The sequence below is a fragment of the Opisthorchis viverrini genome, assembly GCF_000715545.1.
Source record: "Opisthorchis viverrini unplaced genomic scaffold opera_v5_549, whole genome shotgun sequence".
Taxonomy (NCBI): domain Eukaryota; kingdom Metazoa; phylum Platyhelminthes; class Trematoda; order Opisthorchiida; family Opisthorchiidae; genus Opisthorchis; species Opisthorchis viverrini.
Window position 1 is genome coordinate 80,516 of NW_008752216.1, and position 17,850 is coordinate 98,365.

The 17,850-nt window shown below is 41.0% G+C and overlaps 2 protein-coding genes across 2 annotated transcripts in view; one reads left to right on the forward strand and one right to left on the reverse strand.

The window, feature by feature from the left end:
- Nucleotides 1-17,850, forward strand: part of T265_15501 (hypothetical protein) — a gene marked incomplete at both ends in the record, with an annotated part of 124,016 nt that overhangs the window by 67,403 nt on the left and 38,763 nt on the right. The window lies entirely within an intron of this gene.
- T265_11707 (hypothetical protein) overlaps nucleotides 9,667-17,850 on the reverse strand; it is a gene marked incomplete at both ends in the record, with an annotated part of 25,229 nt that continues 17,045 nt past the window's right edge. Inside the window, 5 exons of the mRNA XM_009178430.1 lie at nucleotides 9,667-9,844; nucleotides 10,406-10,502; nucleotides 14,855-15,009; nucleotides 16,274-16,386; nucleotides 16,428-16,525. Coding sequence (XP_009176694.1) covers nucleotides 9,746-9,844; nucleotides 10,406-10,502; nucleotides 14,855-15,009; nucleotides 16,274-16,386; nucleotides 16,428-16,525 — 562 coding nt within the window. The remainder of the gene's footprint in view (nucleotides 9,845-10,405; nucleotides 10,503-14,854; nucleotides 15,010-16,273; nucleotides 16,387-16,427; nucleotides 16,526-17,850) is intronic.

A 17,850-nucleotide genomic window follows, 5' to 3' on the forward strand; every position in this document is an offset into this window, starting at 1 on the left:
CATTCTGTTCTGGAATTTAAATAAAGTGGAATTCGCTCATACCCAACATAGATAAGGAGAGATTCAGATACCTTGGGCAAACCAAAGGCAGCTGCTAATATATATATATATATATATATTCATATGTGTTCATTCTGGAATTTAAATAAAGTGGAATTCGCTCATACCCAACATAGATAAGGAGAGATTCAGATACCTTGGGCAAACCAAAGATCAGGCAGCTGCTATCAATCAAGGTCCCCTCCCCACGATGAAGAAAGTCTAACGCGTTATCCAACGTTATTTGATTGTGAGTTCATTAACTTTGAGGGACAGTTGCATGGTAATAGAAAGAACCGTTCCATGTGTCTAGAAACTCTGAGTTATTTTTGTATCGTGGAGGAATTTAAAAAAGCTCGTTTGCTAGGATCTCCGATGTCCCAGTTGAATGTAGCCGTGTACCAAACCACATCTTTTAAAGTTAAAAGTTTGCGATCGAACAGGGTGGCGTTTCTGTGATAAATACAAGCTTGAACCGTCTTCCTCCCTGTTTGTGTAGGAGCGTTCTTTTGAGAGGAGGAAGCTTATTGTATGTATGCTTGCTCTCCTATCTATTATGGTCAATTTCATCCTTGTATCTCTGCCATCGTTTCCACCTGCTGTATAACAACCACAGTCAGTACGCGACCAATAAACATCGGTACTTCTCCTTGATTAACACATTCGAAATCAGACCCCATACCATTCATCCTCACTTGGTTTGAGATACTCGTTCGCGCCTGCCATACGTTTCCTCCATAATAGTGATAGCTTATCCTATAAACACCGCGTAAACTGACCTAACTTCCAAATGCATAAGCCTCTACTTTTTCTAAAAAGAGAGCTGATCGTGTTGTGCATGATGTAGTTGATGGCAGATCTGGTGAGGCCTCACAAAAATAAAACGTTGCAATACCAGACCCACTGTGTCCATTTTAACACGCCCAAACGATCGAATTCCACTGACTGAGACTAATTCAGCTATCTCTGGGAGACAGTATGTATCTGAAGGGCTTTTTCACTATCAGTTATGCGGCGAACGAACGTGGAGCTTAATCTGTTTTTACTTCATTGACAGTGCTTAACCTTCAACTAGAATTCAATTCAATTTCTGCTGGCTTTGAGTCAGGCTGGGTTCTGGCATCAGCAGCCCGATAGCCACGGCTAGGATAAACTCTTCATACTGAAAGCGGTATAAGTAGTTAGGTGGCACAAGGCTCCTGCTACCAACATTTTCCTCTATGAACAGGTCTGCAGCATGCGTCCGATCGTTCAGCCTATGACCTGGTTTCCGGACAAAATTGTAAGCAGGAAGGTAAATTGATCGTTCTGTTTAGAGTCCATGTGTCTTTTCTAGACACTTACGTTGAAAATATATGGATTGGTGGTGGATTATATGGTGCCAATTTCGCACAAACTAAACTTTACTCAGGGAGGCAATTTCGTTTTTATCCTTTGAGAATAGTTGGCAGTCCTCGTTACAGGAACGCAGACAAAGTAGTCTTTTGGACGAATCTTATTGCTTACATAACTGAAATCACACAATACACTCATTAAAAGAGATTTCAAAGTGGTCCGCGCAAGCTGTTTGATTATGGTCTTTGGTCTGTTTGCTGAGCTGGGCAATTCGATTTTAAATGTTTAATTATCAATCGAGGTGACATCATCAGTGTGTTGTTAGGGGGCGTGGTGGAGCATATAGATGAGTTGGTGGTTATGGCACAACAACCAACCTAATAACACACTGATGATATCACCATGATTGGCGATGAAACGTTTGCAATCAAATTGCCCAGTTCAGCGAACAAATCAATGACCATCTATGCTACCTGGGCTACCAACATTCTCCTGTTGGATTATCTTGGTTTTCGGTGCTTACTCCTAAAGTTTAGCTTTGATGCCGAAAACTCAAATCATTCAGTGATGTGCAGCCCCTCTCGAGCAACCTTACTGAATTAACTGGAATAACGCTAGGGCCCGTGAATGAGTAACGGATATGAACGTTCTAGCTGATAGATAACATTGAGTTGAGTGAGCCAAACCTACCAGTCAATAGCGGGATGGAAGAGCTGCTGAACAACATTACTAGCACCACACTAAGTACCGCTGGTTAGAAGCTAACTCCAAAAATAAAGCGAAATGGCTCAGTTTCCAATCTACTTGCTTCACAGACAACAGACGTCTTCAAATTAGAGACACTTTCACTGAGGAGGCGGTTTCCAGCCTATTTTTGAACATAAACCGTGGCTTTTCCCAGTCAGGTAGAACGAACAACAACTGTGTGTTGTGCTTCCGAAATCTTGCACTATTTTGAACGCTAATTAATGGTTTACTGTCAGTGAGAGGTAATAGTGAAGGACAGGGAATATGAAGTTCAATTATGGGAAACAGGTATTATTCAGGTCATAGTATTAACCTGTGGCCGGCGTGTTCTAGGACGCCTCTACGTACACCAAATTTTGTAACAAGGAAATCCAAGTTTTACTTCGTTTCATCTACACCGCACATCAATTAAAGGTGCGTGGTCGAAAAATTGTCATCAGGAAGGTAAATTGATCGTTCTGTTTAGAGTCCATGTGTCTTTTCTAGACACTTACGTTGAAAATATATGGATTGGTGGTGGATTATATGGTGCCAATTTCGCACAAACTAAACTTTACTCAGGGAGGCAATTTCGTTTTTATCCTTTGAGAATAGTTGGCAGTCCTCGTTACAGGAACGCAGACAAAGTAGTCTTTTGGACGAATCTTATTGCTTACATGACTGAAATCACACAATACACTCATTAAAAGAGATTTCAAAGTGGTCCGCGCAAGCTGTTTGATTATGGTCTTTGGTCTGTTTGCTGAGCTGGGCAATTCGATTTTAAATGTTTAATTATCAATCGAGGTGACATCATCAGTGTGTTGTTAGGGGGCGTGGTGGAGCATATAGATGAGTTGGTGGTTATGGCACAACAACCAACCTAATAACACACTGATGATATCACCATGATTGGTGATGAAACGTTTGCAATCAAATTGCCCAGTTCAGCGAACAAATCAATGACCATCTATGCTACCTGGGCTACCAACATTCTCCTGTTGGATTATCTTGGTTTTCGGTGCTTACTCCTAAAGTTTAGCTTTGATGCCGAAAACTCAAATCATTCAGTGATGTGCAGCCCCTCTCGAGCAACCTTACTGAATTAACTGGAATAACGCTAGGGCCCGTGAATGAGTAACGGATATGAACGTTCTAGCTGATAGATAACATTGAGTTGAGTGAGCCAAACCTACCAGTCAATAGCGGGATGGAAGAGCTGCTGAACAACATTACTAGCACCACACTAAGTACCGCTGGTTAGAAGCTAACTCCAAAAATAAAGCGAAATGGCTCAGTTTCCAATCTACTTGCTTCACAGACAACAGACGTCTTCAAATTAGAGACACTTTCACTGAGGAGGCGGTTTCCAGCCTATTTTTGAACATAAACCGTGGCTTTTCCCAGTCAGGTAGAACGAACAACAACTGTGTGTTGTGCTTCCGAAATCTTGCACTATTTTGAACGCTAATTAATGGTTTACTGTCAGTGAGAGGTAATAGTGAAGGACAGGGAATATGAAGTTCAATTATGGGAAACAGGTATTATTCAGGTCATAGTATTAACCTGTGGCCGGCGTCTTCTAGGACGCCTCTACGTACACCAAATTTTGTAACAAGGAAATCCAAGTTTTACTTCGTTTCATCTACACCGCACATCAATTAAAGGTGCGTGGTCGAAAATCGGTGCTGAGCCGTGTCTAATAACCCAAAAAAGGTTCATGCTGATTTAAAGAACATTACAATCGCCATAACATGAAACTGATTGCTGGGTTTCCGGTTAGTTTGTAGACTTTGTCGGTCAGATTTCGAACATTTCGCCACCAGTTTGGGAAAATCACCACTATGCGATGAGGTGGGAGTTTAGTCCAGTTTCGACGATACTAATACGTGTTTCAATTAGCATCTAATATAGATATCACGATATCAACTAAAACTTGGTTGCGTTTTAGTCCAGTTTATTTGCACCCTATTCATTCGCTGCGAACCCTTTGTTTCAGCCGTTTCATTCCCACACAACTATGGACTGACAATATCTTCTAGACTGGTGGCGTTAAGTCTGCAATCTGTTTGTCACGCTACTCAAGCAAACCAACAACCAGGCAGCGCAGTCAAGCTGAACTATCTTTTTCAGTATTGCCAAATGCCTTGATGATTCAGTGTTTGCTTATCAGTATGTACAAGTTAACAAGAGGTTCGAATTATATGAAATTTCCATTTTTGATTTCATCCTGCTTATCCTTTAGCCACGGAACCCGCATCACGTGAATACATATTGATTGGTCCTTCGAGTGACGGTCACTAAGATAATAGGTTCGATCTCCGTCTGAATTATCCTTCTGAGCTACTTATAGGTAATTGGTAACGTGCGGTTATGCGGGACTTTTCAATTGAATTTTCGCTTTGCAAATGAAACCAACGAATGGGCAATTAAATGTCAGAACAGCGTAGTCAAATATGTTGTTATAGTCCTACGTTTCGGATGCAGTGCTCAAACTTAATTTGAGATTTTTACCATAGACTGAATACTGGTCAAGTGCAGAGTTACTGGAGTCTACCATCATATCTTATTATTGATATTTCTGAAGTCAGTTAGAAGTCAGGTAAGACCAGTGCGTGTGCATGTGTATGTTAGCTCTGTACATCTATGTGCACGGTTGTGTTTACATTGGCTTGGATATGTCTCCGATTTTTGGTGTCGGCAATGGCAGGTCATTGTTGAGGTTTCCGCTTGGTCGCCATCACAACTAAAGCGTCCCTTTAGGTCCAAGCCAGATAGATGTGATGCTACCCCTATCACCACGGTTGGTGCAGTTCGGTTGTGTTGGCTTATAGTGGTTCAACGCAGGCACATTCAACGTGTGACTTGAATCCTGACAGGAGTATACGAGTGCCATCGAAGCTGATTTGATGGCTTGACTCAAGTGAGTGAAGATCAGTGAGTCGCGGCGAGGTTCCTTAAACTCAACTGAAGTTCGTGGAAGAAAACGAGCTATTCCAGTTACGCTCCGTAATTTGCATATGGTAGTGCCTGGCGTCTGGCTTACGTAGTTGTCTGGATATAATGCACAGGGAATTACTGCTTGATGGGGTCCCTACAGATCGCACTCCTTAGATAGCTTGAGGGTCTTGAAACGAGCCGTCCAGTATCACCTATAGTGTTTAATCTTTTCCTATGCAATGTTGAAACTAAGCCCTCAGACAACTTCACCTGTGCACCGTGTATCTGGCTGAGGCACAAACGACCACAAACACAGCATGAGTCTTATTAAAATACCTGAACAAACAATGTAGTAGTATAGAATTCTCTTTGGAAAGTGACAGCAAAAAATGAATTTACATTTCTGGGACTGCAGGATGTCTGTTAACACCAACGTGGGAATTCACGGGAAGCCCACACATTCCGACAATTGTATGTATTATGATTCTTACACCGTGTTTAGTTAAGGCCATGCGAGTGGGTGAACTGAAACAACTGAGCAGGACAATACATGGGGCCCGATACCCATAAAAGTATGGGGAACACTGCCCGAAACAGGATGAAACTGATGAAACAGGAAGACGAAAACAAGGTGTTCATCATTGGAATCCCAAAAAATTGAAGGAATTTTAAGGCTTGACCTCCCAGCCAGTACTCTGAACACGCACTGGTTCTACCTACTAAATTTTTTGAGCTGTCAACTGTACAAGAGAAGAAGATTGCTGTTTCGGTGCACAAAGTTAGCACAGCCATAAGGAGTAATTAATGTTTTGGTGAATCCAGTTATATTTGAATCGGAATGGGGTGTTTCATTATGAGAAATGATCTATTCTACTATCTATCAGATGTATTCTGCTACCGACGAACGTCAAAACTGTGCATTCTTGCGTCTGGTCATCATTTCGGATGCCCCCAAGGTTATTACTCAACTGCAGTCACTCTTTAAAGATTAGGTGACATCCACAAAGCTCTATATTTTGTGATTAGATCACTATCGCCCTTAACTTACTTTTTTTTTGAATAACCCTGCACGTTTTGTGATAGGGAAACGCTAACATACACGGGATCTGGCATCAGTGTCTTGCGACACTGCGCACTGCATTATCGGCGATCAGTGTCTACTTTGACCTAAACAAACGGAAATTGTTCATTTGGCGGTATTAATAAGGATCAGCTCTGTTGGTTTTTATTTCACTTGTTTACTAGAATATGTACGTTTCTTCTGTTTAGCTTGACCAAGTTAAGATCAGGTGCGACCCAATTTAGTTGAAGTTGCTCAGGCCGTGCTCACAAATAATGTCGACGACCACATGCTGCTTGGATAAGCAGGGGGTTCGATTCCGGCCGCATCCATCTGGATTGCTTTCCAGGACTTGTTCCTCAATCTTATCCAATTGACATGTAGCAGCACGGGTCTACAGCGGCCTCCATAACCAACAACATCTAATTTTCGAGAAATACACTCATTTGCGTAACTGTTTCGTTTTAATGGGAGAAATGGCTGAATCCTAGCTGAATCTCTCGTTTGTGATATTTTTCGACTGAATTTGCTGCACAAGTCTACTTAATGTCCCACTTAGTACGATATTCGAGATATCGCAGCATATTTTCTTGAGCGAACACGAGATACACTTTCTTGCTGCATGTTCACTTGCAGAGAGGCATATGGCTGAATTTAGTTAGATCTGTTGTTCAAACAAAATTATTGTTCAACTGACTGCCTTTGTGTCTATTTATGGTTCTAGGGGAACATAAGGTTGACGAAAACGTGATGGCTACGCCCACCTGGTGGGCTCGAAGAAGAGCGAACTTGTGTGCTATGTGTTACGCCCACCTGGTGGGCTCGAAGAAGAGCAAAATCGGTCGCGGACGATTTAGCGAACTTGTGTGCTATGTGCTTGGTCCAGGATCTACCGTTACGAGCTAAGCTTAGTAAACGGGAAGCTGGTCATTTGTCTCACCACGCTTCATCCACCATACGGGTGATACTATGGACGGACACCGTGATTTAATTTTTGATATGAAAAACGCGGAAATTTTGCCTTCACACCACGCTATGCATTAGATGTCCTTGGCGGATTCCAACTGATTCCAAATGGGACAAGTTTTTTTTCGTTTCTGGATAGTACGAATCATGTGGCTCGCATGCTACATGATCTACTTTTTGTCCCACGAAGCCATATGAACTATATCACCTGAGTGATTAAGTGAGTGCATCACGGCAACAAGTGGTTTGAGTTTATGACATTCTTCACTCGCTTCTAGCTTCACACCTTGGCGATCTAAATTCTTTTGCGGCAGGGAGTTCGGTGGTCGATGTCATCGTAAGTCATCAAGAGGAAGGATCTTTGCTAGACGTGTTATATTTGATAGTCACTTCTGAGGGTTCATCTGGTGGCTTTTGTATAATTCTGGTGTTTGTTCATGCCCCAACCAACTGTAGCTCTGACACCACCAAAGACAAGTTTTACAACACCTTGAGTGTTCTGTCATGGCGGGCTAAAATTTCAGCTATCGTTATGGTTACTGGAGAGGAACGGCCACCGTGGAACTATGTTACATTGCAGGATGTAGTTTGACGTGCAAATGTCCGAAATACGTACAACAGTTAATCACTGTTCATGATATTCTTTTCATCAAATTCATGAAGACAATTCTGTCCAGTGCACTGGTGACAGGAGCTGAGTGCAGCATAATAACTAATTTAGAGAAATACACTGATTTGCAAACAAATTTGGTTTTGACAGGGACTCGCCTGGCACATAGCTGATACTCTCGTTTATGATGTTTTCAAGCAACTGAATGTGCTGCATCAGGCAACCTCATGTTTCGTTTGGTACGATATTCGAGATATCACGATACATGCATAGACGTAATACACTACTCATAAAGTTGCTAAAAATTATTCGATAGCCCACGACCGGTTCCGCTCTTCTTGGGGCTCATCAGGTAGGCGCATTTCCTGAGTTTCCTTCAACCTTAAGTTCTACTTGAACCCAAATTGCACGATTCTAGCAGAATACTCTCATTCGCGAGCGAATTCGGTTTTGTGAGAGATTCACCAGGAACACAGCTGAATCTCTCGTTCATGATGTTTTTGAGCAACCTTATGAATGGTGTGCTACTTGAATGACTGGTTGACTTTGATTAAGGGTGTCAGCGCTTGATAATAACCCGTATCACCTAGAGGGATGTGTGGTATCAAAAGCTGACTTTTGAGTCCAAATATCCAACATCAAATATTCGGAAGAAATTTTGGCGGTTCACGTTTGTGGGGTGATACAGATACATTGAGTTTTTTTATTCAAGTTCTTGAGGCAGTAAAAGGGTACCTTAGAGGGTGAAAGAATTTTGAGCAGTCTTATCAATCATCACAGTATAGTATTACGGGATAGGGAACCACAAAATGTATGTAAACACAAGTAAACCATTAGAAAGCAAATCCTCTGTTAGAAGCAAACGATTACAAAATTTTAAGAGGGCAGTGCCGGATTAAAATGATGTAGTATTATTTGATCCTCTGTTAGAAGCAAACGATTACAAAATATGGAGAGGGTAGTGCCGGATCAAAATGGCGTAGTATTATTTGGAATTCTGTTCGGAATACACCTATAAGCTGATCCTGGGTAGCTCGATTGTCTATGATACAGATGTATGGTTATCTATCCTCATATACTATGGTGTGACATGGCAAGTCGAAATAACTGCATCGAGTATGCATGCATTTTCGCACACAAGCAAAACCGAGTAAATCAACCCGTGATAAGCCCTAAGAAGTGGGTTCTCATGGAAACCGATATTTCAACCACTGGATTTATGTTGGCAAGTAGACCAGACTCTGATAACACAATTATTTGTCAGTTTTCATTCTTGATAACATTGTTGAAGTTGATTATGCTACCATAAAGTGGATAGAGTATGACAGGCTTAAGGGGAACGTAGAGATTAATAATACCTGATGAAGAGTATCATATCTGGTCACTTGTGGCACCGACAAAGAGTGAAAATGAGCGCCCGTCGTTTTTATTTTTATAACAGACGTTGAAGTTCAGAGCTATGATCTGCAATCAAAGATTAGCGCTAAAAATAAGCATATCTCACCGATTAATAAGGTCAGATGATTCCACCAACGCCAAGAGTTTTTGGCAGGTGGACGAGGGTTTAGCTACTTATGCTGTATGTTTTATATTGGCTTTCAAGCAAAACTATTATTATGAGGCCAGTGGATAACAGGAGGTAAAGAGTTACCACAACACCAAACGTTATAACCGGACTTGGTTCGTATTCGTTTTTCATTGAAGCTTTTCCGGGATTTCTTGGCTCAATATATGTACGCTATGTAGTTCATGATTCACACACTCACATATTCTTTCATTTAAGCTGGTCACTAATGTTAGTTGAATGACATTTCAAACAAGCCGAATACTGTCCATGTGCATTCGCTTTCATTCAATTTATTTAAGGTGGTAAAATCCTGTATGTGTATGGAGCAGTTAAGCTTGCGGCCAGTGTAAAATCATCTGGAAAAGTAAGAAATTAATCGGCGTAACCGTGGAGTATTTGAAGAAGACTCTTATGGTTTGCAGTCATTTATATGCACTTGCCATAACTGAAAGAAATCATCAGTGCTGATTACAACGAAAAGGGATATGTTGTTTGTAATGCTTCAATTCCGCTTTCTTCTTCGCCTGGATGCAGCTTCTTTGGGTTTGTTCATTTCCTCTAGCTCGAATTCGACTGGATAGTGGTCACTGATATCCTTTGCCTGCAAGAGATCATGCAAATATGGTACGTAAAGTAAAAAGCGCCACCCTTCTTATTCTATAAGAAAACATGAAACTTCAGCGACGTTGTAAGTCTTTGTAAACCACCACTGTAAATCTTTATGCTGGCCCACGTATCTCGCTTCCGATTGGAGGTGATAAATATACAGAACGATGGAGCTGGTTCTCATTGCAACTATAACAAAAAAAGACACGGAGTTATGGGTGACGTGGCTAACACTATCGTTACTGAGGTGTGTGGGCTCATATATCATATAATTTCGAAGTTCGTATGACCCATTATACATATAGTACCTGAAAAACGACCGACTGAGAATGAGTACCCCAGTCACTGTCCACTCAGAATTAATGTTCTCCGAGGTATGTCATCTTTAACCGGTGTCGCAAGCGCCACTACTGTGCCGTGCGAGGCCTCTTAAGAACATCCACTTTGAATATGAATCCACACGAAAATGAATGCAAACCTGAATGTTGATGCAAAAAAAACAGTTATTGGCTATGTAAGGACCCAAAACAGACTCAGTAGGCAAATCAAAGCTCACCGTTTTGTGATCCAATTTCATTTCATCATCATAGCGGTATGCTTGCGCTTGTTGGTCTTTTATTGCACTCATGAGCTCGTCACCATAAACGATCATGCTTCAGAAACAATCAGAATTTGTACCGGGTAAAAAGAAATATTGTATTTTGATGACGGCTTGGCATATAAATTACCAACGGTCTATTATGAATATTCATTGTGTAACCACCAGATTATTGAAATAATTTTGTGGAAAACTACCGTACCAGATTGCATGCTATACTGGATTTGCATTTTACCTAAGATGATCTGCCGAACCTTTTATTTCATTAAATTATTAGCTGGTTCCATTCTAAAATCTGGAAACTTATATGCGAAAGTTGAATAATCAAATATTTTTAACTGCGCAGTTTTCGTTGGATATATTGCAATCTTCACTGCTTTCTACATAGGTAATAATTTGGAAAATGTTGGTTATCCTGAGCAGTCTGGTGTGACTCAATGTTGCATGATAAACGAACTTCATCTAGGTTTGGACTCATCAGCTACAGGGCTGCACATGAAGTCTAGATAGTACATCTAACAAATTTATTTTCTGCAATATTGTGACAACTCCCTGCCAAAAATTAGACTTGACGGGCAGAAGTAAAATGGAATAACTAACAGACCCTTAAGACCAAGCTGATTCCTGGTGCACTATAACAGATAGACAGTAGTGATTTGAGGCTAGAGGCGTACATACACACGACTATAAATGATCAAAGCCAAAATGCCTAATAATGTCCCATTCTTATGACTTACACTTACTACTCCTCCTTGTGAACCATTTAATGTGCAATGCTTCTTAATGTGAGAAGTTCATGCTAACAAAAGGTGTGTGTGTTTATCAAACTAAGCCATACACTACCTGCGACATTCATGGTCGTTGGCTTGTTCGCTGAGATGGGCAATTTGATTGCAAACGTTTCATCACCAATCGAGGTAACATCATCAGTGCGTTATTGTGGAGCGTAGTTGTGCTTAGCGGTGGGTTAGTGGCACAACCACTAACCCATTTTCCTCTATAGAAACCTGCGGCATTCAGCCTAATTTGACAAATCAGGACCGTGCAGTGTTCGTCCGGTCCACCATGTGGAAGTGTAAAATGGGCGACAAATCGGTAACATCCTCTAGCTTTAATGGAGTCAAGTAAGATTTGAAACTTATCGGGTAGATAAAACCCATTTAAACCTTTATGCGTGTTTCTGCAACTGCTCGTTTACTAACTCTTCACTCCGCTTCCCTGAGCATACACAAAAAGTGCTCATCAGGCCACTTACAACCAACTACGAAGCCAACCACCGGCTTTTCGTTACGATAGCTGAGCTGTTGGCACAGAAATATGAGACCTAGTTGTCTCCCTGCTCTGACAGAACTCCAATAGTGATACCCCACATTGCTCATCAAGTATAGGGCAACAAATTTGGATACTTTATCTGTTTCAGATTGTTTGTCAACTTAAGGTATTTGCATCATTGAATATCCGCAGGCACAAGGAATGTGAATGAGGATGTAGCACCGGAACATAGTAACGTGTAGAAATAAAACCCCCCAGGTTGCGCCACCCGGAATTAGGTCGTTTTGCGCATGTTACTGGCTTGCTGGTGGTCACCGATGAATCCTCTCGCCGCAAATTTCTGCACGGCGGATGAGTTGCAAATCGCGTGATGGCCCATTCCATCATTCATATAAAGTTTGCATTGCTTGAAACTCTATGTGGAATCAAATTTCCAAGAATTTGAGTTTGCGCAATCAGATAAACACAACAACTCAAGCTGATTTAGAACCTACTGCACACAATGTTGGCAGATCGTCACTTAAATCGGTACATTCTAACACACACTATCCTTAATTTTACTCTTTTTTTACTAATAGTATCATTTTACCGCGTTCGTCCGTTTGTGTTTCTTTTTGCTTCGTTTCTGATATGCATAATTTGCGCAGCTTGAGTATGATGAATTCAAACTTGAAGCAAGATTTTACAGCCCATATTTTAGCTTTTTTTCATTTGTTTTATGCGTTGAGGATGACAACTCACCTTGTACATGCACAATAGGATTATGATGTTGAACCTACCTCGCGCTATTTGAGTTCATCTTAACACCTACCTCGCGCTATTTGAGTTCATCTTAAACCTGCTCATTGTCCGTACGTAACACTTCCAATTAAGTCATTAAAGGGTACGAAATTGACAGTTTTAGAAGTTGAAGAGTCAAAGAGATAAACACTCACAGATATTGCTGAGAAAGTATCTGAATAAATTTTGTCAGATGTTTTGCGAATGCCTCCAACTGTTTCAACAAACACGGAGGGTGAGAAGCCATTGATTTGAAAAATAAAGAAGACTATGGTGGCAGACTTCAAAGATGCATTTTTACGTGAAGCAATCCAACTTATTCGTCAAAAAATAACATGTATAGTCCACCATCTGAAGGCAGATAAAAATGATTTGGGCACTCATATGGAGGTCCGAACAACTATCCGGTTGCTCGTCTTATTTAACAAGTTCACTGAAAATCGCCTGTGAGCCTGGCGTGCCAAAATGTTTGTGTTCCATAATTTTGGGTCCTAAAAGATACCGCAGTTCGCCCATTATTTTCGTACTAATCATTTAACCGTCTAATTGCACTTGTCACCCAAGGTCATGTAACAGATGGATATCAAATCGATACGGTGTGCAGCGGAATTCATTTTCTTACCCATAGGGTTACTGAAGTTCCTTAGCCCACTAATTGTGTCCTACATGAAACATTCAGTTCACTCTCTCGTGGACACCAAGGTCATTTGCAAGTGAATGTATTTCGAAAAGTGCAGTCACTGACATCACCAAGAGAATTTCACGCTGTCCAACTACTGCATAAATAATCCCCTGAGGCTTTTGTGCTCTGGTTATGTGCCACGGAATACAGCTTGGCAGCTACATTTTTTTATCGAACTAATTTTCAGGAAAGGAGAGTGGAAAGAACAGTGTGCCGAGGGGATAAGCTCTCAAGACGGTGTATCTGATCAGAATACTCAGGCCCGATCGACTCACTTCAGCAGTGAAGCTAGTCAAGATATTTATACTCCCGAGCTCGGCTGGTACCATTAAAGGATGAATGAACGTAGCGTAAGCGTTCGTCAGCGCAAATACATGCTGATTTGTGCTTTTTCAGTACAGTTTCTTATAAAAACAGGTCAAGAACAGAAAACCAGGTGCCCAAAGTCTCCTGAGAGTCTTCTTCGATTAAACGAGTGGAGTACATGATAAGCAAAGTGTGCTGGGATTCAAACCCTCAAAAGTTGAATAGCACAAACTGTTTGGCGTGGTAAAGTCACAGTGAATTATTGGTAAATAATTTAACCAATCGAATGCATTTTCACGTTTCCAGTACAATCGTACAAACTGCAGGCGAGTGGCGAAAAGTCGACCAGCATCGTTTGTTGAATACCGGGGTAGCCGGCAGGCTCTCCTACTGAGCCGCTCTTACAGTGCGCAGCGTTTGTGCTGGATGAAGAGAAACGCGACATTAAATACCAAATGGAAGTGAGTGACTATCAATGAGAAAAATTTATTCCTTTGGGTGAATATAGATCTTGTTGATGAGACTACATAGAAAGCCATTTTTGGCTGTTTTGGGTTAGTGCCACTAATGATAATGGTCGGTACAAGTCTAAACCAAGGGAAGGTTAAGAAAGAGTACAGAGCTATGATACAACACGAATGATTTATCAGCGTCCCTTTAACCGATGACATAGTGACAGGGATGATTGTCGTAAGGAGTGTTCAATAAACATCAGAACTTTCGAAAATCAGGGCGAAATAGCGGTAAAATAAATTAGTCTTAAGATACTCCTATGGAAGGGTATTTCAGTGATAAACTCTTGGTTTCGTTTCAGTCCTGATTCCGTCCTGCACTTGAAATTAGCCTCTTCCGAAAAACCGAGGAGCTCTGTACAAGTGTTTCCTCCTTATTAGAAATGATAAACCGAAGCATCTCACTGATTATTAGAGAAATTCAGGCTTACCACCATCAGGCTAGTAGTTAAGTTGCCAGGAATAGCATTCCGTTAACGAAAAAATTAAAGCTATTGGTTCCAATCGGAGAAACATGGGATATGGTGGTCCAATAGCCTATTGGGAAATAATGTTAACATTTCTGCGCAAAAATGATCGCCGTAACAGGAAAAACCTTAATATATTTGATCATTGTTAGCCGAAAAAATAGGTGATTTATAAGAAGCACTTCATTTAGGGGTTATTTTAACCAAAAATCCATTTTTGTCCTGGTTTAATTACCCCAGACCTCGAATCAGCATTCAGTTCGACTCATTTGTATTTCACCTGGGGTGTCTACTGGATACTGGGGCAACAACAGTAACAATGAAAAGACAAAAACAAAGATCACAACAATAATGTTACAAAACCCACTCAAACCACTACCTGACTTACCGATCTAGTGCACAGTTATTTGAGTGTACCGTTGTGTCATGTCCGTCGCTTATGAGCCAGACATAGCTGGTATCCTTCATCAAACTCAGCTGCTTCATTTTTCGGTCGCTCAGATAACGGCAGTCAGCATTCATGTCGCCAGCCAAAAGGACGTTCTGTACACAAATGTGAAAAAATTCCGACTGGGAACATGTTCAACGTGAGAAGTGCTCAGGCAGTAATGCCTACGGAGTGACAAACATGTCGAGACAGTTCTTGTGCATAGGAGTGAATAGGTTAGCACTTCATGGCGTCATTCAAAATTTCATTCACTCTTGACGGAAAGTCAGAAGGGCTCAAACCTGACGCATTTTTTCACAAGGCGTGCAGGTTTTTTTTTCTACTTAGAATTTCTATATTTCCGTAGTATTTATGGCAATTCCAGGGGCCATTAAGAACTGATATCTCTGGCAACCTGAATATCTGACCAATGGTCACCGAAGCTATCTGTGTAATTAGTTAACCATAATTTTGCCCAATATTGTGACTGCCTACCATGGACGTTGGCTTAAACTAGTTGGGTAATCGCTTTGTGAAGAGAAGAAAATAGTTTGAGGATGCTTTCTTGTATCAAGCCGTGTCAAGCTTTACTTCACACACAAAACAAAGTACCCGCAGACCAAATGAAATTCACTTGACCTAGTTACTATTTCTTCAGTTTGGTTATGGCCACCTCAGCAAAATTCACCTAAATCCTGGAGGTTGCTCCATAACTACAAAAAATTTCACTTCAGCCGTCAACTGGTTATCAGTCTTTGGTGCTTGTTCTGGTTGGCATCCCTTCAACATAACTTTCGCCATACCTTTGCTTGCCGTTATGTTTCTGAACTTGTTGATTCACACTAGGTTCGACTTAATTCAGTCATGCTCACTTTCGCTGATAGTGAAGCCCACTTTGCGAATAAGCACTGTTTTGCTCGAAGTTTAGGGCATCACGAAAACATATCATTTTAGGTATAACTTTAATCACCTTGTATGAATTTCTGTCTCGACAGCAGGAACATCTATTACAGTGCACTGTCATTACTTACCGATAAGATCTCACCTCCGTCATTTCATTAAAAAAAGGCTTATAGTTTCGTGCACTGGTTTGATGACGCTTTGACGACTAAACGATGCGCTAATATACATCACTTGGCAGCTGGATTAAGTAGGTGGAACTCAGAATGCACCCACACTACTCTGAGATCAGATTTTATTATTTCTAGTAGTGGACAACAAACATACTCAATGCATGATATCAGTCAGAGCCTGTCGAACTAGGAGACCTAGGTATAATTATGATCTGTCCAGTAGGATTTTGGTTGGTATGTTCAGTGCATTTTCTAGATTAGACACAAGAAAATCGCAACTCCACGCATTCAGTAGCTCTCCACTTACTTCCAGTTTATGTTGCTTCCGGAATGTTTCAGCGTTTTCATACAGTGCATTTAATTCAGCCTCCACTGCGTCAGGGTCCAAATGTACAGCCACCCATCCAAACTTAAGTGAACCTAAGAGGAATTAAAAAAGTGATGGTGCGAAGTTTGATTACCTCCTTCCACATTCACAATGAAACTCATGGGAGGACGTTCAAACTTGTCTTGCGGATCTGGAAACACACTGATACCAGTCACAGTCACTTTTGTTGGTCTGTTTCAAAGGAAGAAATAGGTCACACACAAAAGGCTTGAGCAAGAGTGATCAGATGCCTTCAATCCCTTCCATAGACCGACATTCGTTAATGAACAGTGAACCAAGCGTTGCGTTGAAAGTCTGCAGTATTACGAAGATCAGGGCCATGTTTAAAAACAACGATGTGTCAACGGTTTGTCTACGTCTGTTCCATTCACGGCAAATATCATTAGTGTAGCAAAATTTGAGTTTGGTAACAAAGGACCGGGTAAACATACTGTGAAGGAGGGACAGGTGCTTTTGCGTTAGTACATATCAATCATCGATTTTTCGACTAAACTCTTGGCGTAAACACAGGATACGTAATAGAAGTGCGCTAAACTATGAACGTTTTGCGGGCGATTCAGAACGAACAGTCAACGACAACCGAGGCTGGACCTGCTTTTCACATCAATACTGTTTTTACCAGAAGAAAAAAATAAAGTTTAACCATTCTGCAAGACCGTATATTCTTTGAACGATTAGAAATGTGTGTATTAATTACACAAACGGCTTCGTTCAGAGCTGTCAGAATATTGTCCGCGCATGGACTGGATGCCATACTGATAGTTCATTGGATACCTGCAACCAGGGATCAGTAATTGAACCAACACGTTTATCCTCATACGGTCTTCTTAAATAGATCGAGGGAACTAAACTTTGAAGTCACCTTTAAGCCTGAGAAATAAATGACCAGGCTGCATTTTCACTACGGTCACGCTAGATTATCTGGATACTAGCAAACAATTAAACGTGAACCGGAGCAGGCAAAATGTAACTCAATAGTCAAAAGACTGAGGTCGGGATGCAACCCAAGATCGGAAACTTGCCAGTTAAGTACATTTCCACCTTACACCCACGTCGCCCCAAATCAGCATACGCACTTGAGGTCGACTGAATACAGTGATTCGTGTTCCTCATCTATTAATGTCCATGATAAGGATCTAAAATCCCTGTGTGGTTTCGCAGTTTTCTTCGGGGAACTTGTATTTTATAATCGGAGATGGATCTTAGGTGCTTACCATAGTACTGAGATCAAACTAGGCATTATGAGAATGTGGACAAGGAATTTATGCTCTGTTCAGATCATAGCTGTAGCACACTCCTGTAAGTTGTTTTGGATGTTCTATGGACTCATATCAAATTCTTCCATATTATATCAGTGGTTGGTTGAAGTCCCAAAGCAGGTGAAGTGGAATCTCTATGAATGACTATCGATTTGCTTTGAAAGCTTTTGCGTTTTTATTAGTAAATATCCGTTTCCGTATATATATATATATATATATATATATATATATATATAT